This window comes from Phoenix dactylifera, chromosome 7 (assembly GCF_051530095.1).
Source record: "Phoenix dactylifera cultivar Ajwa chromosome 7, Ajwa_hap1_PhDact_Kaust_v1.1, whole genome shotgun sequence".
In the NCBI taxonomy this organism is placed as follows: Eukaryota; Viridiplantae; Streptophyta; class Magnoliopsida; order Arecales; family Arecaceae; genus Phoenix; species Phoenix dactylifera.
In genome coordinates, this window is record NC_143196.1 from 32871700 (window position 1) to 32895676 (window position 23977).

The 23977-nt window shown below is 37.5% G+C and overlaps 2 protein-coding genes across 9 annotated transcripts; one reads left to right on the forward strand and one right to left on the reverse strand.

Moving 5' to 3' along the window:
• The first annotated feature begins 1615 nt into the window (after positions 1-1615).
• LOC103713170 (hikeshi-like protein) lies at positions 1616-15821 on the forward strand. 8 transcript variants are annotated; one of them, XM_088701785.1, is made up of 3 exons: positions 1616-1988; positions 2069-2563; positions 15194-15821. In XM_088701785.1, the coding sequence occupies exons 1-2, from the start codon at positions 1886-1888 to the stop codon at positions 2542-2544; spliced, it is 579 nt and encodes a 192-aa protein (XP_088557911.1). In that variant the 5' UTR covers positions 1616-1885; the 3' UTR covers positions 2545-2563; positions 15194-15821. The 8 variants fall into 8 exon arrangements, with proteins under 8 accessions (XP_088557911.1, XP_088557910.1, XP_088557913.1 ...); XM_088701784.2 differs by lacking the exon at positions 15194-15821 and adding an exon at positions 8061-8852; XM_088701787.1 differs by lacking the exon at positions 15194-15821 and adding an exon at positions 7474-7663.
• ATMAP65-6 (Microtubule associated protein (MAP65/ASE1) family protein) lies at positions 8990-17826 on the reverse strand. The gene is made up of 12 exons (XM_008800023.5): positions 17262-17826; positions 16382-16585; positions 12848-13105; positions 11239-11454; positions 10968-11123; positions 10730-10889; positions 10495-10646; positions 10198-10285; positions 10041-10114; positions 9859-9933; positions 9406-9766; positions 8990-9249 (listed from the first exon to the last, which is right to left on the reverse strand). Exons 1-11 carry the CDS (start codon positions 17328-17330, stop codon positions 9422-9424), a joined length of 1797 nt encoding a protein of 598 aa, XP_008798245.3. The 5' UTR covers positions 17331-17826; the 3' UTR covers positions 8990-9249; positions 9406-9421.
• Positions 17827-23977: the final 6151 nt, after the last annotated feature.

Genomic DNA, 23977 nt, shown 5'->3' on the forward strand with positions numbered 1-23977 from the left:
TGGTTTTTTTATGTGAATAAAATTCTCACGTGTCATGAGAAAGAAAAATTTATGCGGAATATGAAAAAACGAATTTCCACCAATTAAAAATTGGAGGTAATTTTTTTTTCAAAGATACTTTTAAGCTTTTAAATAGAATGGAATAAGATTTTTTTTTATTAAGAACATAACAGATATTTTTTACAATTTTTTCTAAAAAAATAAATGATCAATTAAACATAAACCACTTTAAAATATACTATTTTCTCATAATCAACCAAACATATAAAAAATACTTTTTCAAACATCATATACTCAGATATTAGCTTTTCAAAAAATATATTTTAGTGAAAAAAAATTCTTTGTGTGAATCAAATAAGTTCTTAAACATAATGCATCGGGACTTCTCAAATTGCACTAATGATGCTTGTTAACTTATTTGAACTTTGGTTTGTTGTTGGTCGTTTTCACTTATTTATGTTTCAAAAATTCATAGGGCTTAAGGTTGTAAGTTATTGGTTATTTACTTCGTGAGAGGAGAGGAGTTCTTTCTGAAATTGGTTTTCAGTAATCTGCATTATTAGATGATGCTACATACATTCACTTAGGAACTTTACACATAGTTGCGTCATTTTCTAGATATTGCCAGCGTATGAATAGATTAAATTGAAACATAGTATCCATTGAAATGGCTAATTTTATTTTCATTTGATGCACAAGTAAAAAATCTCAAAAATATATGATTTTTCATTCCTAGTCGTTTTCTTTATCTTGGATTATTATTGACAAATGACAATACTGATTTCCATTTTGAAAGATCCTTCATTATTTTTGGTGGGGAGGTTTTGAAATCAAACGCCATGCATTTATATATATATATATATATATATGTATATATGTATATATATGTATATATATATATATATGTATATATGTATATATATGTATATATGTATATATGTATATATATATATATATATGTATATATGTATATATATGCTAAAAAAAACTGGTTATCCATCCTTTGGTTCCTAAAACATTTCCCCTTTCTTATTTGAATCATTTTGGAGTGCGAATCCTCTATAACCAAGATGTAGAATAGGATTTATACCCTCCTTTACACCACCATGCTTAACAACTAAAAATTCTTTTTAATATTTGGCGGTCCATTTCCAAAAATATTTGGATAATAATATTTGGATGTCCCTTGGTTACTTTATCTTTAAAAAACTTTCTATAGTCAAAAATATGCTATAGATTTTTATCACTATGCAATTTGGGCCAGAATTAAGTACACAAAATTGTTAATTTTAAATAAAAAAATCTTCTCTAAGTTTTAATTGGCCTCCGATGGACAAGATAAGAAAAAAATAATTGTAAAACGCCCAACTCATGGTACATAGGAGTATTCAAAAAAAAAAAAAAAATTCAATCCCATTCAACTTAATTTTCACAATTTTATGATCATTATAAAGTTGAATATCTGACACACAAAAAAAAAAATCGGTACAGCGGACGATCATCACTTAAAAAACGCTCTGGCTCCGGAATCAATCTTTATATCATATTAATATAAGAATTAACAAATAAATTACTGAAAAAGGGTAATTTAGTTTTTAGCATAAATTTTTGGTTGAAGCCTTGAATCCTCTCCGCTGCACCAAACATCCCCTCTCTCTCATATTCATCTTCCATGAATCTCATCCATCTTCCAGAACCCTCCAAACATTACTAGAACCTTCGATCCCTTTTCCACCTCTCCTCGAAACCTCCGTAATTTAAACCCCCGCCTCAGTTTGTTCATCCCGTTCTCCGTTGCTCCCTCCCTTCAATCCATCCCACATCGGAAACAAACAAGCGAACGAAAGCAGAATTAAGAGGGAGAAGAAAACCAAGAACGAAAAAAATGTTTGGAGTAGTCTTCCCTGACCGCAGCTACCCCATGGACCCCTCATCCTTCGCCCAGATCGACCCCCTCCATTGGCTCCTCGATATGAAAACCTTCGTCGGTAATCTCACCTCCGCCCTTTTCTTCCCTCCTTCTTCTTGCTCTAAGCTCCCCTGCTTCTTAATTGAACGTGCTCCGCAGGCGAAGCGTACCACGAGGTCAAGGAGCTCTGTATCTTCCTCCTAAACGCCGGCGTTCTTCCGCCGGAGAAGGCCCTCGCCGTCTATTGCCAGGCCCCCGGCCGCCCCTTCGTCTTCTGCGGGGCCGTCCACGCCGCCCGCCCCTCCGCCGTCCTCTCCCTCCCCTGGCCCGACCCCGCCGGCGACGCCGCTGCGGGGCCCCTCCAGGTGGTCGTCCCCGAGGCGGCGTCGGCCAAGATCGGGGTCTCGGTGGAGGACCTCGCGGCGCTGCCGCCGGTGCTCGACGCCGGGGCCGAGCGGCGGGTGGAGCGCCTCGCGCTCCGGGTCGGGGAGAACCTGTTCAATTTTATGCAGTCCTTCTGTGGCGTCGATGGGAGCCGGCTGGTGGTGCCGATGGATATTTTGGACCGGTGGTTCAAGAAATTCCAGGAGAAGGCCAAGAAGGACCCCAGTTATCTCAAGGGTTTCGCATTGTGAGGGCACTAAGGGTGGAAAGGTAAGACCTTTCTGGATTCTGAGTGTATATTTGTGTGTTCTTTTGAAGAATTTTTAGGAGAAAGGAGTTTTTCTTGTTTTTCTCCTTCTTTTCGAATGAAGTTTTGTGCTCGTTAGAAGGCAATTTCTTCCATCTTCTAGTTATTAGAAATGTTAACCATGCTGAAATTTTTCTTCCATGTTCATTAAGATTGGATGAATTTGATGGGAATATATATTTTTATGGCTAAAAAGTTCGATTTGAAATTATTACCTTTTCTTTTGAGAAGTATAAAAATGGTACAAAGCAGAGGATTTCATTTCTTTCACTGATAAAGGCGATTATACTTGCATCTTTGATTATTGGTATGATGGCTGCTTAGCTGTAACAGAAGAGATTGAGATCGGCTCTCATCGAGATTCAATAAAAAATGATCGATCTTATTTCAGATTTCGCCATGAGAATGTAAGAGAGTTCGTTGCCAGGACAAGCAGCATGTTTTGAGCTTGGATACTCGGATAGGTAGGATGGGGTATTGGAGTGGAGACTTCTTTCTGCTGATGAGAGTTCTCATTTTCTAAAACATAGCAGTGGTGTTTTGGAAGCTTGTGATCAAAGGACATGAGGAAAAATGTCATCATCTTACAAGAACTCTGCTACTAAGAGGCCAATCCAACAAAAACTTTGATAGGGAAATATTGAAACAGTCTGGGGGGATCGTATTCAATTCTGTGGGTGTATCAAGGGGATACTCCTTGCCTGTGTCTTGGAGGACGAATATTCAGCCACTAATTTTGCACTGGTTATATGATTTTCTTTTGCCACTTGGATAATTGATGGTGTTTTCAAGGCGAGGCCAAACTCTACTGCTAATGCTTTCTCTTGACTTCCTGTTCTCCAACCATTTGCTACTAAATAGCTAGCCAAGAAATAGCGGGCATGGAGACCGGATACCGAGTGTTTGTGTGTAGATCAAAATGGAGGTTGCAGGGACACATGAGCACCCAATCCTTGGAGTTTACGTGATATATTAGAGAGAAGTGGATGTTGATGATGTACGTAGACATGCATAGCTACATACAATGTGTCCTATGTATTTAGGTATGTGTCTAATAGTCATAGACACATGTAGCTATGTAAATATGTGTCTATGTATCTAAATAACTTTATAGTAGTAGGCATGTGCAATGCATATGCTATGAAGCATGGACAGCTGTGATATTCATTCTATTTAATTAAGGAACCTGATTTATTCATTTCCAGTTTTCATTACTGCATTTCTCTTGTTTCTAGTAGGAGCTAGTACTAAACCAGGGAAAATGTATGTATATTAAGGATAGGGGTAACTAGAATTTTGGAAATAAATAAAATCAAAGACTTATTTCGCCACCTACATTAGGCCTTCAATCTTATAATTGCAACTTAAAAGAAAAAGGCAACTTTTGGAGATTTGTTTATATATCTAATATGGTAAAAGCATATGATCATGATTGGGATCAAGTTGTAAGTCGTAAAAGGGGCTAGATCAGATCAGATTGGATCCTGAATCGGATAGTTGATTGCAAGACCTTTTTCTGATTTTTTTTGGAAGTCTCTAAGTATAAAAGGAATGTGAAAAATGAAATACAAGTCAACTATAAAGTGGATAAATGGAGAATAAAAAGCATGCGCACAATAAGTCTAGTTTTCTCCAATTTACGCCCATACGTAGTATTTCTAATGAAACAAATGTTCTGATTGGTTATTCAATGATGTTTATATATATCTGTCAATTTAATTATCCTTTTATGTAGAATGCTTTGGAATAAACAAGGATAAGACTTCAACATATGGCTGTTAAAATACGAAATCTTGCATCTTATTTTTAGCTCTATAAACTCCAATAACAGACTTGCTAGTTTTACTATTCAATATTTTTTAGTGATAAAAATTTTACTATTTGAGAATTATTAGTGATAAGTAATTTAAGGACCATACAGTCAAAGAAATTATAGCAAATGACATATACATGATTGTGTGTATATATATATATATATATATATATATATATGTATGTATATTTATATATATAACATAATAAAATTAGATCATATAATCCAAGAAAATGTGATCCTAAACTTCTCATGATCCAAGGAGGGGATCTAGATTGCTTAAGTTGATCCAGATCGTAAGATTCAGACTATGAATTGTGATAATTTAACAATAATGATCATGAAAATTGGAATTTTCTTCTATATGCAGTGAAAAGAATAAGTTATAATAGAAAGTCGGATTTGGTGGTTCTATATTTTTTAGTCAATCTTCTTTTAAATATATTCAATGAGCCTCAATGTTTGTTTAAGGGGGTTACACCTAGGAATCCCTATTTTCCTATCCTTTTATGATTTTAAAGTTCTCAGCAAAACAAAGTTCATGATTACAAAAGCTAACATTGTTACAACATCATATTCAGGATTTTGGATAAAGCCATCATCCGCTTTGATATACTCACAGCATTTCATTACTTCGAGGGTTTCTTATTTATAGTTCGTAGGATGGGCTTGATTTTGCAACCTTTTCAATTAGTCTATTAATGAACCCGAATGGTGTTGAACCATCCATTGTTCAGGTGAACTCTGACAAAGTGGAAACACCATATTCTATTGCTTTTTTTTCCTTTTTTGGCGGTAAAAGTGGTTGATAATGTGATATCTTGAGGTGACAGTGAATGTATTGAAAATCTGAAGAAATGTCGGTTGGCAAATTAGCTTTTCTACCTCTAACAGAATCTCATATATCATTTTTAGTCAGTATTTTCGGTCAGCCTGTATAGGCTCTAAGGAAGCTGGTGTACTTAAGAGCATCTTTTGACACTTGAGGAGAACTCTAGATGTAGGAATGCTTTATTAAAGATATGTACATCTTCAAATTGAGGAATTTTCTTATGCGAAGTTGCAAACTGTATCGGGTCTAAAGTTGATCTGTGATAAGGCATTTGATATTCTGCATGTATAGGAGGTAATCTGGGTACTTGAGATTGCATGAAACTGTTGGAGTGAGGTCAGTACAGATACATACATACATACATACATAATATGTATATAGAGACCCCATCTGATATGGCTGAAATGCTTTGATGAAGATGAAGATCATGGTTGAAGGAATACTGTACTTTCACTGTAATGACTACATTTTCAGACAATTCTATGTTTAGTGAGATACAAGGAAGCTTATCTGATTAGATTGCTGCTTAGGGAGATGACTGAAAGAAAATAGCTGGAAGAAATCAGCTCACTGACTTGCTGTTCCAGGTCTGCAAGCTTCCATATTCATGGTCTAGTTTTAAAGGGAGCTCTGAAGGATGGATCATGCTTACATCAAGTTATGTAACTTGGTCTCAGAAACTAGATCTTGGACCTATTTAAGAGGTGTAATTAAGTATAATTAACTAGTTGATGAAGGAATTTGTCTATTTCTTCCTCTTCTTTCTTTCTTCCTTCTTTTCTGTGCTGATAGTTTTCAGCTTTTTTTGGCTTTGAGCAACCCTCCGATCAGCAAATTTGTGGACAGCCAGTATGCAGTGGACCAATTGTAGCATTTAAAGATTGTACAATCCGATGTGTTCTGGCCTAGCCATTTTGGGTCAAACAAAGCTTAGGAAATGTATCAATAGCGAGAAAATGACAGAAACATGATTGATATGGTTTTCTTTCTTGTAATGACGGTCAGAGAAAGCTGCCATCTGGAGGTCATGTATTTTTATTGAAAGATCTAACACTAGGGGAACAAAGGTTTGATATGATTGATGATATTGTTCAACATACAAGTAAATTGACTATGCTCATGCTCATCTACTATGATTTTTCTGAAAATGAAAAGCTAACTTTGATATTAGTTTGATCCACTTAAATGTGTTTTTGACTGTGGGCAATCCTGATTATCCATTCATTGTGTAAACCTATTTTCTTGTGGATGGAAGTGTCCAGTCAGAGCCACTCTTTGTTAATTCAGGCAGATGTTATGGCTGATAGCGTTCTTAGAAGAATGTAATCAGGGTTTGCTTCCTTATTTGTGCACAAAAAAGAAAAACCCACACCAAGGTTGTGTTCAGTGTTCAGTCACTTATTATGAATACCAAAAAAAAGTTTGCAGGTAGTCATGAGTTACTATAGCAGAGCATTATTTTAAAATGCGTTTTAGAATTTTTAGAATCTTACATTTGTTATATTGTTTCAGAAAAATATATAAATTGAATGTCATATTTTCTACATCATGAGAATGGCTTAAAGGGAGTGTTTTTTTTGTGTGTGTAATAATGTTTCACTTGAAGCTGATACCGAGGGATGCTATGGCTATTCTGATGCCAGTTTCAATACTGACTATTGGAGATTAGTTTAGTTGTGTATATTCATCTACTCCGGGACATGCCGTTTGGCGTATTGATCATGCATGAAGAATGGTTGACTCAAGTTAAAAGCGACGACCATCTACATTTATTCATTACTATACTGAGAATTATCTAAGATGGTTATGATAGGTTGTAAACTCAAAATTTAGTAGTTTGATATCTAAATGATACTATGGTCGGACTTTTATATTCTATTTCAGCGCAATCAGTTTAAATACTGGAGGTTTTCTCAAAAAAAAAAAAGAAGAGTCAAATCTAGATGTTTGAATATATTTTCTTTTTCCCCTTTTCGGGTAGGGAGGGTGAGACCCACCAAATTTATATATTGAAAGTTTCTTGATTTCCACCGAGGGATTATTTTTTGTCACCATTTGTTCATGTTAACTGATGAGTACTAAATATGTACATTCGATTTCTTGAACTAATGAAGCTTGCAGCTACTGAGAGCCTGTGACTACATGATGACCAGCTTATATAGATTTGTTGGAAAAGAATCTCAGATGATGTTGAACGTGGCTTCAAATTTAAATTTGTGCCTTTGCAGAACAGAAATTGTGAACCTGATCCTAAGATCGGTACTACATTTGTTTGGCTGTGAAACGAGATTGATTCAAGCTGAACTATGATCCTAACGCAAGCTGCTCGGTTCATTTAACAGCCCCAGTTATTAGTGGTGTGTGCATGTTAAATTTGTTTTCTTAAATAATGTTCATGCAGTTATCCCTCCTGCTTTATGATCATGGATTATGCTTGCCTTATTGTGGATCTGATCAAAGCCAAAAGACCTGGTGGATCAATAAAATAACTTTTACCCCACTGGGAATATGAACAGGTCAAGCTTGAATTCGTCTTTTTTAGCTGATTCGAATATGGATCAGGAACTGCGAATTCTTGTCTTTCTTACCTGATTCAAACCTCCATCAGGCTTGAATCATATCAAAAGCCAAACAGTACTGGCCCTTGAATCGTTCATTCTGAACACTTTTAAGTTCTCGCTGATGGATTTTTTGAGGAGTCCGCTAGAGATTGAGGTGCAGGTTAATCTTTCTTGCAGTGAAAATTCTATCCCCGCGCTTAGCTATTTGAAACTGAATTTCGACGAAAGTATATCTGATGGTGTGGACAGTGCAGGTATGGGATTTGTGATTAGGAGTCATGACTCGCGACTGATTGTGGTAGGGTGCAACATGTGGTCAATCTGATGGCTATGGGCGCAGAGCTCGGGACAACATGAAAATGTATTACCAATGCGACATGAGTGTTAGGAGCAGAGTACATTTTGGTGGAAGGAGATTCATCTTGGGGGGGGGGGGGGGGTCAAGGAGGAAGGACAACCCTTTGTTACATGATATCTGGCAGATGACAGACAGTTGTAGAGCATGTTATGAAGGCGAACAGGACGGAAGACTAGGTTGTCTTCTTTGTTGCGCAGCACTCTGACGAGGTTCTTTGGACACATCAAGAGAAGTTCCCCAATTACTTGGGCATTTCTTATCTTTGGATTCTATTGGCTGCTAGAATAGTGTAAACAACCATAGTAACCACAAAAAAAAAAAAAAAAAAAACTCAAAATCTTTTCCAACCCCAGATTTCTGCCTGCGTGGTAAATCATTGGCCGGTCACAGTTAAAACTTTCAATTGAGATAACCGTGAGAAATGTTTCGTACCCCAATTTTAATTTGCATGAGATGATCAGGAACCTCAAATTCAAAAAGAATAATACAAATATTTTCGCTCACAGCTGTCAAGCAAAGCAAAACAAAACAATCAAACAAGTCATTGCAGAGAATGCAGCACAATTAAAATCAGGCGAAAAACAAGCAATATTTAAAAACTGCTGCAACTACATAGCATAAAATATAGATAAAAAGATAAAAACCATAATTATGTTAATCAAAATTTTGTTGCATTAGGTTAAAACTAGTTTCGCTTTGATGTCAGTTCTTGAGAATCATGCAAGACCACATAACCATTTGAAACTTCAGCAATTCAGGGCACAGAGAAATCAATTCATCCGAACACTACTCACGTACATGAAGACTTGCATCCAAACAGTGACATTTTAACCGTGGTGATTCTCAGCAAAGCACTAATCAAATTTAGTTTGAAATAAGCCTACAACACTTCAAAGTTAGTGCCTATATATACACTCTAATTGTTATACTTCGTCGAATGCTACCTCAAATCGCATCTAGACTATCCATAGTTTCCTAATCCAAAGCCTAAGCAGAGATACACATCAACACACTAGTATACATCCACTCGTACAAGTGCTGCTTTGGTGCTTCACCAACTCCAGTTTGCTCTGATATGATTCTATCTGCAGAAAAAGAGTTCCATTTTGATGTAAGTGGTATCTGTGAAATCTTAGTTGACCAATACTACAAACATACACATAAGCACCTTTTGCTAACAAGTAATGTGGTAAAAGAAATAAATGCTAAGTAAAATAATAGCTAGTTACAAAGAGTAATACCAATTTAAATGTGGCATTAACCCAGACGTGGTGACCCTGGTTCTGAACCACTGATTGATGCAAATGAAGATGTAGCATCCTCTTTAGATATAGCAACAAAGTTCAAAGGTGCAGTTGACAACCGTCTCATCTCCTTGAAATACCCATTGTGCTGGCCAGAATACGATCGTGGTGTGAGGAGCCCAGGAGTTGCACTGCCAACAGAAAATCGCAGTGATGTGGGAGTCATAAAGCCATTTCCATTTCCATTTGCATGATACCCATTTATTTTCCTGTTAAAACTGTTGCTCCTTCTTGGACTAGGTTTGGATGCATACACAACTTCCTTTTCAGTAAGTAAATTTTGTAACTTCTTCTGATCCTGCAACATGAAAGGCAAATGCGTAACCATTTAACAACTTTGCAGAAGATATGCGCAGGACAAAGAATATTGAAACTTCAATTAGCAGCTACCCGATATCGTCTTTTTTCCTCTTCCCTTTGTTGTCTAGTAAGCTTGTACTCTTCCAGAATAGAAATCAAACGAACCTTGACCAATTAACAGTACAATAATTCATCATGATAAAAAGAAATTAAATAAGCTGATAGACTATTCATATATTGAAAGTAAAGAGAGAAAAGGAAACTCATCTCACCCCATCATATAGAAAAGGCATATTTTGTTCATCCTCCCAGGCAAATGTTCTGCTTATTAGATTGTCGACAATAGCTAAAACCAAGTCTCTAGTCAGACACTATAGATATACTCAAGTAAATTGGTTGGACCACACGGGAATTTGGAGCAATCAATACCTGGGATTTTGCTAATCATCACCCGGGCCTTCTCCGCTCGTTTTAGATTCAAGTGGGCGCCTCTTAGAGCACCGTACCTGTTCTCATCCTGAATCCGAGTAGGTGCCAAAATTTAGACTTGAAGCATGCACAAATTCAGCAAAGAACTAAACATTGACTTTTAAATGATGTTACATAGGAATATGCAAAATTATCTAGGCTTATCAGTTTTAATGTGAAGAAAAAAATATAATCAGTATGCAGTATACTAGATTACATCAAGACATGAATAGAAAATATTCAGGAAAACTATCCCACCTGATTGTATTCTTCTAGCCAACTTTCTTCCTCACAAGCTGCTAGCCATTTTTTTACTCTGTCCATGATTTCTTTTCTTATCATAGATTCTTCTTTTGCTTTCATGATTTGTGCCTCAACATTTGCCAGAAGTTCAGAAGGATCCACAAGACCTGCATGTTAAAGATTGTTACTTGGCCAAATACATGTCACAATATTCTCTGTACTGTGGAAGCGTCTGGAGCAATAGATGTACCAGAGTCTATCAATGCCATGGACTTCTCTGGTGCGGTGCTCGTATCGAGTTCAATATGTGCGCTTCTACATATATCTTCTAGTTCATATCTCCTCTTAAGAACAAATTCTTTCATTCTGCTGGATTTTAGTTTTGTCAACCTCGCAACCTCAGCTTCCATCTGCCAAAGTAATAACGATGATCGAACTAGCTGCCTTTAGGTTAAAGATAAAGGATAAAGGGACTTCCATTACCCAACCTGCTTGATTGTCTCAAGTGACAGTATTCCAGAATATGTAACGTTGCTTTCTGATGATCCGAGAATGCTTGTTACTTTTCCAAAGCGTCTCCTCTCTTCCTCAGACGAATCCATCAGATTCCACAGTTCAAAGAGTGATTCCACCGTTTCTCGCAACTACAATACCAAACCAAATGGGTTACAAACATATGACAAGTATTATCCAAGGACAGCACCAAAAGATTTATTCTTTTTTTTTCTTCTTTTGGCTGTACTGCAAAAAGTTGATTACCTTTTGTATTCGTATCTTCTTTTCTGTTTTTAGCTTCAGGATGGCTTGAGATAGACCCTCCAGGGTGTTATCACTGATGTTTGTGGATTGCTCTGAACCAGTCTCATGCAAACTGGGGTGTACTTCATCCACTGTCTTCCTAAAATCCACTCCAAGCACACCACACAAAGAGTGCACTTCATTTACATACTCGAGAACCTTATGAAGGCGATCAGACTGGAAGCAGAAGACCACGTGGTCAGGAATCCTTTTACAAAAGCAACATGTGATTTGCAACAAAAAATGCATTTTAAACTTACAGAAAAAGACTAGGTACTTGAATACAAGCATTTAAAATCTTGGCATGCTTTAGGAAGAAAGAGATTGTTCTCTATGTAGGCTAAGAAAACAAATAGTAACATAACAATTGTATAAGAGCACTTATGATTTAGCATTATCCACCTTAGACTGTTTCTTGGTGCCCTTCTTGTTGCATGCAAAAACAAACTTCCAGCAGAAATACAGGAAGGACCACTAAATTGTACTCATGCAACACAACCTTTAAAGGGGACATGCATGAGGCTGGATGATGAAGCCAAAATTTAAGAAGAAAACAACATGAGGAATCATTTGGCCATAATAAAATCAGTGTCAAGACTAATATTGTAATAACTGGGACCATAAAACCTACCTAGAAGACTCATAATAATTAGTACCTCAATAACAGCTTTGTCTGGGACAAATTTGCCTGGGTACTTGGGATAGATTTGCCCAAAAAATTGCTTGCAACATTTGACTAATTTTTGACCTGCTAAAATGTTCAAAACTGGCCAGGAATTAGAAGTTGTAGACTCAGATGTCTTTCGGTAACCATGGTGACATTTGGGTGAAAACATATGGCCACCATTTTTCTTTTTTCTGGTCCACTATGGAACATAGTTGACTGTGTTCTGGAAACTCATAGGTTTCCAGGATTCTTTCTACAGCATTTACGTGAAAACATGCACGCAAGCACAGTAAACTAATTATGTGTGGATGATACCTCGAATAGTTGCGATAAGGCCCAATGGTTGTGAACTTGTGATTATAGTTATCTGTGGGAAAGGTACAACTATACAAGTAAACTAGCAGTTATTTGTACACTACTACAACTTAAGCTCGTAACATTGCTGTAATGCAAACAAATATATGATAGTGAGGTGTAATTAAATGGGATATAGAACATCAGGACAATCTAATCACACAGTGTCTCATAATTTGTAGATTGTACAAAATGTTTAGCCCCCATGACCCCTTTTTGTGATTTTAACCTTTTTACTGCTGCTGCCATCTCTTTGTAAGTTGCATCATCTGTATATATTTTTGTTTTCTCCTCCAGAAAAGGAGCTTTGCAAATATTAGTTATTTACCATTCAACTATTAGTTATAATGGGCCTATCACAAGCATCTATCTGCTCTTCGGTCAAATTAAGTTGGTTTTCAATGACAGATTAGTGACACTAGGATGCTGCATTCCAATGGTCTAAAGCAACAGCGTTTCCTTAGCAAGCTACAAGGGGTCACATAAAGGAGGATAAATTATAAAGCTGGCAGTTTAAGACCTTATTCTGATGCGAAGCTAGGCAATTACCTTTTCTTTTTGGAGGCTCCGTAGCTGTGTCTGATATTCAGTAAGCTTTGTGATTGACAAATCATGTTCTTCCACAGTAAAGGGATGATTTAGAGCATCAGACCGATGACTATAGCCTGTAATCTCTGCACTGATCTTCTCAATCTGTGATTGCAACTCAGCAAATTGTTTGACCCGTTCCCCCTTCTTTACTTGTAATTCTTCCAAAAGGGGTGTAACTGAAGCGAGCTGCTCCCTTAACGATGTTTGTTTCTCCATCTACATACATAAGTTTATCAAACAGTCAACTGCTGCAATGAGCCATGACATGGAAGTCCCAAAGAAATTAGCATAAGTTAAACATCATTTTCAGTTGCATGGAAGGAAAGGAACTCTTGTTTAATTGGCATAATTTATGCTATTAAATCCATTGAAACTGATAGATGATGCTGAACAGAAAAACATATAAATAATGGGAATTAACTTGTAGTACCTCCAGTGCCAGCCTGGTGCAGAAGAAAGTTGAAAGGTATAACTTAAAAAATAGAATATCAAATTGTTTGTTTTCATAACTAAAAACATCATTTTACTTCTTGCAGTTAGTAATTTATTTCAGAATGTCAAGTACAAAATTATGATCACTACCAAGTAAAACCATAAAAATGTTTATCTCTACTTCATAAGTCAAAGCCTTAAAAAATAATCACAAAAACAAACATATACATAATGCTCCCTTTAGTACATGCATAATCAGGCACACATTTTATAATGCTGTGAGCGAAAAAAGCAGATATTAAAATATTATTGGCATGCAAAATTACATGACTAAGTGGGATTATATAGAAGCTATGGGCAATTCAGCTGACCAAAAATTAAGAAAATCAAACACAATTCAAAAGAGCTATGTGGCTTGCATAAAATTCTAATCTAAAATTCCTGTATAATTTGGAGGAAATCAGAAAACCTCAGCATTATCCTGTTTCCATGCAACATTGCCTGCTGTTACAAAATTTTCTAATCACCCAGATGCTTGATTGGTGAAACAGTTCCCATGCTGTACAATATAGTTTTGAAAATTGGCAGGCCAACGTTTGTGGTCGTGTAAGAGTGCTAAATATCCTTCCAGTTGTTTTCCGTAAACTAAGTCTTATCATCACTTTAGAACCCGGTATCATCATCCAAACTTCCAAAATCAGGCAACTTTGGAAAGTCCAGCATCGCCGTCAAATTCTGGACAGGGTGATTTTTGATGATGCATTCCTCTTCAACCTTCTCTAAAAAGAACTCTGATCCATCAAATGTAACTTTCTAAATCAATCATAAAATGTTTTGAGCAACAAGATTCCATTCCCTTGTGAGTGTGATACTGAGATCTCCATGGACACTAGGAGATTCTCATAAAGACGTTATCTATATCCATGTTCTAAATCCCAGCGGGGCCGGGGGCATCCCTGCATTCCTGTCCTATTTGTATGAGAAAAAGGGGACCGGGATGGGGGTGGGACTTTGAAACCCATTGATGCATGGAAAGAAGAAGAGAGAGGAAACAAAGAAAGTAAGGAAAGAAAAGAAAATAGAAAAAAGGAAAGAAGAAGAAAGAGGAAACAAAGAAAGTAAGGAAAGAAAAAGAAAATAGAAAAAAGGAAAGAAGAAGAAAAAGGAAAGAAAGAAAGGAAAAAAGGGGAAAGAAAAAAATGGAGAAACAATAATGAAAAGAAAGAAAGAAGAAGAAAAAGGAAAGAAAGAAAGGAAAGAAGGGTGAAGAGGAAGATAGGTTGGAAGGAAATAAGAAAGAAGGGAAAGAAAAAAGAAGAAGAAGAGAATAAAAGAAGAAAAAGAAAGGAATGAAGGAAAGAAGGAAGAAGGAAAGAAAAAGAAAAAGAACAAAGAAAGAAATAAATAAATAAAAGAAGGTGAGAGAGATAGAGAACATCTACCTAGATGCTTGACCAGGAGGGCCACTGGACCGGACGAGACAATTGGACGTCCCGTTCCATGGAGAAACTGGGAAAGCCCAGTTCCATGGGATTTAAAACCTTGATCTATATCTGCATATCAGAGTAATGGCCTATTTGTTAGTTGAGATTTTAGTTGTAAATGAGATACTCCTACAACTAGTTCAGATGGAATTAGAATCCATAGTTTCTTTTAGTAAAGCCCTGCCATGGTGCCACCTCATTTCTGTTCACTAAGACATTTATATAATCATGTTTCCATCAATAATGTCATTGGAAGCTATTTAGGGGTCACTCATTTGCACATGTATTTAGAACGTTCCTTCCATTTGTGTTATTGCCAAGTTAAGAACTGATTCTTATGTTATTCTAAAATACTAATTCAGCAATTGATTACAACTTCATGGTGTAGGAATTGGATCTCGACCCATTATAATTATACTGGAAAGAAATGGACAAAGAGTTCTCGAAAATGGGTACAACCTAAGGAGCATGCATAAATGACACATACGTGATTTTATGTGCAGCCAGCACAAAGTGCCGGCAGGTGACATAATTTGCCCAATGATGGATGGCTGCGTAAATAGTAGTAGTCATCATGTTGCTTGTACAGCTCCTTACGTGTTCTCAGCTAATGTCCTCCTGAAGTTACTGAGCCTGGAATATTCATGGCTGGTGAGCAAATATGCTTCATTATCAAGCAGTAAATATCTAATAATGCCTTCCATTTCCAGATTAAGAACATACAGCCTGCAAGCTTTATTGGCATGGATGCATCCACAGAGTGGATGATAATATGTTCTGCACAGACTACTTGCTGGTTTACAGGGATGAACAATTAGGGAAGTGTGCGTAAAGGTGGAGATGATTATGCAAAGAAATGGTGCAGTAGATGTTTTAATAAACAAAATGTATTGTAGGACTCCGTGAGGAAGAGGTCTTGGTTGTTTCAGAGCCTATGGAAAAATATATGCAATTCAAAATTTATTTTGATCAGACACGTATGAACATTGCTAATGAGACAATGCTCTGCACTATAATCTGGAACTGCTATGCTGACTTGCCCAAGACGGGATACGGGGCTCTGAAATTAAGTAGGCATATAATGTGGGATCCACTCACCATGTCATGTTGGGACATGTAATCTTCCACTCTCATTTAGTTTGGCCAATCTGACATGGCCTGTGTACCCACCTGTTTATCCAATCAACGATCAACAGGCCAGCTCATATTGCTGTATCCTGTCTGACCCAGGACAGGTAAGCTTATTCTGTTCTTATTTCCCAGACAGCAGTCTAAATATACAATAGTATCTAAGCTATTATTGACAATACCCTGCAGAAAGATTGCTGAAAGAGTATAACAAAGATTTGTGTAGCCGATCAATTTGGTCAAAACTCAAGATATGTTATTGTAGTCCAAACTGAGACCTTGAAATACATAAATACCTCTTTAATCACCTCCAAATCTCAACTTAGATTGCAATTATTTACTGAAAAGTTGACTGAAAATTAAGTGTTTGATTACATGCACAATATCTAGTAGGAGCACTTGATATTGATCCCATGGACAGGAAGAAGAAATGGATGAGAGAGGCTACCTTCAATTGGAGGCTGTGTTCACCAAGGGAGACAACCAGAGCTGCAAGTTCTGCTTCCTTTGCAACCAATGACTGATGGAGCCGTGCCCTTGAGCTGCTCGCTTCATCGACCTTCCTCGTGTACACTTGCATGCACTCCCTCTCCAACTCCAATAACATGCGGTCTTTCTCATCTTCGCTCACCCCAATCTCTGCCCATATTTGCTGCTCTCCCGCAACCATAAACACATAATTACATTGGTAGTATCAGAAAAACCAGATTTTGTAAACAAGATCTGACACGAGCATCATTACAAAATTTGATCTGATATTCTTAATCCTTGAAATTACTCAAATCATCAAAAAGAAGGATTTCAAAATAAGTCAGAAGAAATCCCCATCTTCAAGAAGACAACTCATGGAAAGATAACGATGCGTTCAAAATTTTCCATTTTTGAACAAGGACAATTAAGAGAGGTATATCCAGGTACCCAATACACAATAGTTAGAAATAGCATCATGAATCTATTCAATTCCTAAGCATTTTCGTCGAATTGTTTTAAAGTTTTTTTTTTTTTCTTTCTGCAACTGAGAGATTGCTAAAAATTAAGAAAAAAATACGCAGTAAAAAGCCAAAAAAAAGAAAAAAAAGAAAGGAATCACGAAAGCGTCCAATTTTGAAAACCCAGAGAAAAGAAGAGAAAAAAGAAGAAAGGAATCAAGAGACCTAAAGCACGAAAAAAGATCCCAAAAGCACGAAAAATGCCCGGAAATTCAACTTTAAGACCACTAAAGAAATCCCATTTCCCGTTCCCCTTAGGCCACGAAATAATAAAAAAAGAAGAAATACAGAAGATATGAGAGAGAGAGAGAGAGAGAGAGAGAGAGAGAGAGAGCGGACCTCGAGCTCTCTGAGCAAAGCACCACAGGTGGTCTCCATGCTGATACTGGTTCTCTCCAATCCCCCCATTCCCCTTTCTTCTCCTTCCCCTTTCCACTGGAGAAAGAAAGAGAAGAGGACACGGAGAACAAAAAGAAAAAAAAAGGCCGACTTTCCTCTTCTTCTCGGGCCACGCAAAAGGAAGGAATAGAAAAAACCTAAAAAGAACTAAACAAACGGGGCAATGCTGGTTCTTTTACTTAAAAAATGGATGCATTTCGTCTTCTTTCTCCTCTGGGCCTTCTCTCGTTTCTAGAGAGAAGAAGGAAGAATGAGAAAAACTGATTTGAGTTCCCAAAGAACTGTTTGGATGGAACGATGGAGACTGAGAGAGAAAGGTGCAATTGATGTTGATAAAGTAGGACTAGAGAGAAGGCTTTGAGAGGTTTGAGTTAAGAGCAGCTTCTACTTCTAGGGTTCAGGAGGGAAGTACCCACAGAAGAAGAAACAGGGAAGTACAGGGTTTTGGTAGGGATAGGAGGAAGAGTGAGCAGACTGAGAGAATTTTAAAAATTTTCTTACCATTTTTTTGTGGCCAGGAATAAAAATATCAAATTAAAAATGAGAATAAAAAATAATAAAAAAAGAACAGAAGTTGAATAGCACTAGTTGTATATTACAGCAGAATCAATAAATGTCATTTTTTATATTTATATTTATATCATATTTTATGGTTTTTATTTCATGTTCTTTTATTATTTATTATTTTATTTTATTTAATTTCTAATATTTGTCCAATGCGTTTTTATATTTTCTATTCAGTACTATTTGATGATTAATATTTCTATTTTTTCTTTAACATGGCATCATTAATGTTATTTCCTAATTTTTATATTTTTTATCAATAGGAATATATAGCAAGAAAAGTAGCAAGCCCAGGGACTCTAGCAGTTGGATGTGATATAACTTTGTATATATTTATCAGTTTGTTAGTTAATTTAGCATGGTGGAAAGAGATCCTGACAAACCAAAAAAAAAAGAGATCCTGACAAGAGCTGATGTTGTTGTTAGGGTTTTGAAGACCTCTTGGATCATTTACTGTGGTGGTACTTCATTAAATAAATAGGTAAATTACCAAATTATATATATATATTGTTTAATTCTATATTTTAATAGTTTGCATCTATAGTTTGGGTCCATTGGGATGCTTTAGCCTGAAGTCAACCATTAGAAATTGCATGGGACCGCATAATGGGATGTTAGGTGTGTGTATTCTATGTATCTATCTACCTACATTTGGTGTTATAAGGTGTCCTGTAGATTTTTATTTATTTAGGTAAGGTGGTGTTGTCAATGAGTGTTTATTTTTTTTATACTTCTTCAATAAATTTGAAATGAGGTGTATTAAAGTCACATCTTTCCTATATCTAGGGAAAATTTTCTTTAGCTTCTCACTTTTTTTGAGTAGGAATTGAAATAAGTCTTTCTCATTCCTTAAAAAAAAAAAATTTGGGGAAATGAAAAAAAGAAATTTTTTACAAGAATTGGATATACTAATTGCAAGATAATTTGGTGCACCACAAGCTTGTTCGTTAAAAAAAAAAAAAGGATATGCTTTGTTTGGATATCAACATAGAATTCCACCTCTTATATATATCAAAATTTAAAATTTGTTTTTCCTTTCATGTCGAACATATTTTTTTAACTTCTAATTGTTATGAGAAATTTAATCTCAACTTCAAACATATTTTTCTTACTTCTAATTGTAGCGACAAATCTAATCTCAACTTCCGTTCGAAAAGGATGGCGAGCCACATTTGAATGTTATGCTAGATTTTCAGCACAAGTAGATAGTGAGTCCCTCTCTACTACAATTGGCATAGGAAAGTGGTGAGAAATATGGAGACGCAAGAGATTGTGACCTCCGACCAATTTTCTCAAACTATTCTCTATGATTTATTGTTGCCTTGACTACTGGATAAACAAAGCCAAAAGGAATTTGTTGGTGGTACCATCCAACTACCTTAATTAGTTTCCATTGGCTCTCCAAGTTGGATCTTAGCCTTGCAGATTTTTTCAGTTGGTGAGGTAGCCCTGTTATGTTAGGCGTAGATTGAAGGCTTCAAGGATGTTATATGCTTTCAAGTAATTGTGATGTTTTCCTTGGTTTGATTCCAGGCCTGACATTCAGATCCAAAACTAACAAATTATATGTTTGAAATAGACTGGGTACAAATTTTGGTCAAGTCGAGCCAATTTCGCCAACCTGCTCCACTAGTTCGAAAATCCAGTCTAAATTTATGATCCAAATTTGAAGTACGCATCCAGATATTTAGGTTTTTATTTTGGATCGATATAGCTTCAAATGTCAAGTATTTTAATCATGAGTGATTTATTATAAACTTGCAATTCTTGGATTACAATGTAGAAAATATCAACAAAATTATCTCTAGGAGAAGCTCTAACTGCATGTAGGTTCCTCTAAAGGCTTTGCATACAGTGTATGCACAATCAACTAGGCATAGTTCCAATATTTATTCAATCTCTTGTATTAGTTGAGCATGCTCAAGTTAGGCCATGAACAAACATAAAGGTTTATAATTCCATAATGATCGTAAGCCTGCTCAATACTTGAAGATAAAAGTCATGTAATTGCACCATTTTTCTGAAACGCAGAAGTATGGCAGTGAGTGCTGTTATTACCTGTAATGAAGTGCTTAAGCTTTGGCAAAGAGGGGTTGTCACATAAAGCTAAAGGAATACAAATACCAACTAAAGCAAAAGAATTCGGCGGTGGGGTATGAATGACACGAGAACACTAAGAACAAGGATAGAGACAAGACAACCAAATGATAGCTGGCATGGAAAATGATTGGCTTTTATCCAACCATCAATTCCATTTACCTTCAGCTTTGCCATCATAATCATAGAAGAGAAGTTATTGACCATGATTCAGTAAGTTAAGTGCTCTTTTGGCATCTTAACAGCCATGAAGCATTCTCTCTTGCAGTCAAAAAGAACACACATGACATGGTGGTGAATTCAAGGAATAAATGAAACAATTATATTGTAACATTTAGATGCTAAAATATCGATCGCATGAAGATCACGATAAGAATTCGCAACTACCCTGCTTCCTGGCTTTTTTTTTTTTTTTGAATATGTTCCATCCACCAACTTCTGTGATTCAGCAAGCTTAAACATAATCACAGAAGCTGGTGGGTAGGATACAGATTTTCTGAAAATCGATTTTTTTAGACCTAAATTAGTTTCTCTTGGCCTTGGCTGATAAAATAACTTCATATATCAGTTAATTTTGAGAAACAAAAGAGCTTATTTTGATTCTATAATGTAGCTATAGTTATCTGGCCCTATTTGTATCCATTTCTAGCATATAGTCCAAAAACACACAGATAAGGTTCAAATGTTAGCTAAAGAATGCCAAGAACGGAGCAAGAAGCATAAATTGGTATGATCTTGTACGTATCCTTGATTCTAATCATGCATAGGTACAGATAGTCAATGCTACTTTGCACTCATCTCAGTTACCTGCAGTGGAACAAAAATTGAACTACTCAAAAATGTTTTTTTTTTTGAGAAAAAACTCATAAATGGGTTATAGCTTGTCATCAGACAAATTTTTGGGAGAAATCACCAAACAAATTGGGTGATCCAAATATAATAGTTCATGGATTCATTCTGATGTACAGTGTAAAAGGGAAACCATAGATATAAGAGAGAGAGAGAGAGAAGCATGACATAAAAAATTTAAGAATCTCATTAACTATTAGGATGAACTGGACTTATATGAGAGGTCTAATGGGGCTTTGACACTTCGATTCTTACAGCTGAACTACTTGCAGGACTCGAACTTTCTCTTAGTCTGACACATTAGTTTAATCACCAAAACAATATTCCAACATGAAATTCATTTGTAGAGACACTGTAGAAACTCTCAGTGAACCTTTACAAGATTACCATTTAATTTTTAGGTCTTCTATGAAGGTGTATTTTTTGAGAAAAGATGTTTATAAAATTTGGTAGCGACTGCATATATGAATTAAAAGCTCCACAATTCAGACAAGTTGTTTACATAAACTCTATGTCACTCACTTCTAAGAAAGCCACAGGTGGAAGTAATGTAGAAAGAGATGGAGAATTTGTCAAGTTCTTCCTTTCCCACATCAGATCATGTTATTCTGAGTCTTCTCCTTCCTCATCTCGATCCTAATCCTTTGGTATACCACAATGCTGGTCTCGTGCTCGTGCACACACATATGACGAGGAAGCGGCTCCCATGCATCGCAATTGAGCATAAATTAAAGATATATCATATGTTTACACCTTGCGATCAGTGATCGAGGCTTAATTATTGTTACTTTAGTAAATCAAGGCTTAATTATAAGGCAAAAGCTTCACATCTACAAGAATTGACCATTGTTTTATTCAGCCTGCCATGTGTAAGAGCTATACATTGACTCTTATGACTGCCATGGATTTCTTAGGACTTGAGACATTGCTACCTCATGTGCGTACTGCCACCAACTTTGATATTTTTTGATAAAAAATATACTTACGGTTGCCTCTAAGCTGGTACACTGGTCCTTATTGCTGTTCCTAATTGAAGCTCTTTCTGCTCCATTACATGTCTTTACACTAGGAAAAGTCCTTCAGTTGATTAACATCTATGATTGCAATGCACTCAAGTCTGGACCACGGTGCTAAGAGAGGTTCCTAGAACTGCTCTCTCTCTCTCTCTCCCTCCCCATTTGGAAAAAGATAACATGAATGAGTCCTTTCATAATGATTAGGCCAATCATATGGCACTACGTTACCTTCAAGTTTTTAAAGAAGTTTCCTGGTGGGTTTGGATCTAAGAGGACACTCATCATGGTCCTTTCTCACTGGGGACCCCCACAAATTATCCTACAGATACATCTTGGTTTTTAATTCCTGACCCCTGTTGAAATTTAACTTCACCAGTGAAAACTGCAGCACTTGTTTGCTTGCACAACTTGCATGCATGCATGTATTTATATATTGTAACAGGTAGTCAGGATAAGGCTTGCTGGTTATATTTGCGATTCCACAAAGACATTGCATAACTGTATCATATGAATTCCCATTAGATTTTCCTTTTTTTTCCCCCAAATTTACAGCAAACACAAGAACAGAGTGAAAATATATATTTGGTCTGTGTCATGGCAAATGAACAGGCAAATTGAAACCTGAAACTTTCATAGCAAATGACAAGAGCCCTTATTACTGTCAGGAAGTCACTAGATGCTAGTCTTAGCACTCTTTCCATTCCATGACAAGCTTCACAATGAAGTTACTTCATCAAGCTTCTGCTCTGTTGTCATTTGTCACAGTCTGAGGTCCTCTTCATCATAGGAAGTAACAAATTTCACTGCAACAACAACCGGGTTCTTAAGGTCAAACCATAAATACTTTGTCTTTAAGATGCACGACAAGAATAACCATAAATAATCCATATCTACCCTTCCTCTTGGGTTATATTAGTGGTATTAGTGTTGGGGGAATAAGGTTTTTCCCCCAAATGACACGAATGCCCCAAAGAAGCCGCACAATCGTCGACCCTGGAAGGCCGAAGTCGGCACCCGAACTCGGAACCTCCGACCTAAGAGAAACCCCAATGCCCGAGGCCTACTTTTGTCAGCCACCTACTACGGCTATACGTCTCCGAGGTCCGGCCAGAGACCGTACTATGACGCCCCTCCGGCATTTATTGCGCATGACCGCTGTGATCCTCCGGCACACTCCACAATAAATATGGATCTCCAGCTTACTCCACAATGAATGCGGATCTCCGGCTTACTCCACAATAAATGTGGATCTCCGGCTCACTCAACAATTAATGCACGTGACTCCTGTCATCTACGGACTCCCAGCTCTCCACGGCAAATAAGCCCAGCAGAGTCTAGTCAACTGTGATAAGTCTCTGATCTCGGCCATACCTCCGACACTGATGCAATAAATTCGCCTGGTAGCGTGCTAGTTCGGGTTGTACAACGCCCTCATCGCCGACATCAGTGCAATTATTCGCCTGACCAAGCGCCGACCTGAACGACATGCCGAGCCGTACTACGGCTTCGCCCCGTTACATCGCAGGTAAACCGACCCCCGGTCTATAAAAGGGGGTTGGAAAATCGATACTGAGGACACGCACCGTTTACCTCTACTCTACACGATTTGCCCCCTCCCTGACTTGAGCGTCGGAGGGCCGGCGCCGGGAGACCCGGCCACCGGCTCGTGTGCAGGCACCCAGACGGAGGACGCCGCCCACTGTCGGATCGTCGCCCAGCCGCGGGAATCAGCCGCTCCTTCTCGCCGATCGCCCCAGACGGAGGACGCCGCCCGTCGACGAACCACCGCCCCACCGTGAGTAACCACCTCCCGCTCCCTCTCCTCGACCGAAGATTGCCCCCGGGTCCAATTTCCAGCAACAGTTGGCGCTAGAGGAAGGGCCCGAGTAGCAGTCATGAAGTTGAGAAGTAAGGGAGCCTCTAACGTCTCCCGGCGTCCCCCGCAAAGTCCTGGACACTCCGTCCAGAATTTCCCAACTCCAGCTGACCCAGGTCCTCAGGTCCAGCTGGAACAGTTCAATGCCCTGGTACAGCAAGTCCAGGCCCTGGCCGCCGCCGTGCAGGGCCTACGGCGCGTGGAAGCTTCATCGGCGCTTCCCCCGCAGGCCCAGGCCCCGCCGGAGTGTCTCC

Bases quoted from the DNA above. Each gene is read 5' to 3' on its own strand.
- ATMAP65-6 (XM_008800023.5), bottom strand. From the start codon at position 17,330: ATGGGGGGATTGGAGAGAACCAGTATCAGCATGGAGACCACCTGTGGT. The intron at 10,286-10,494 runs GTGGGATAGTTT...ACTCGGATTCAG, and splicing joins GGCTAGAAGAATACAATCAG to GATGAGAACAGGTACGGTGC. The intron at 9,934-10,040 runs GTGAGATGAGTT...TAATTGGTCAAG, and splicing joins TGCCTTTTCTATATGATGGG to GTTCGTTTGATTTCTATTCT.
- LOC103713170 (XM_088701785.1), top strand. From the start codon at position 1,886: ATGTTTGGAGTAGTCTTCCCTGACCGCAGCTACCCCATGGACCCCTCA. The intron at 1,989-2,068 runs GTAATCTCACCT...CGTGCTCCGCAG, and splicing joins CGATATGAAAACCTTCGTCG to GCGAAGCGTACCACGAGGTC.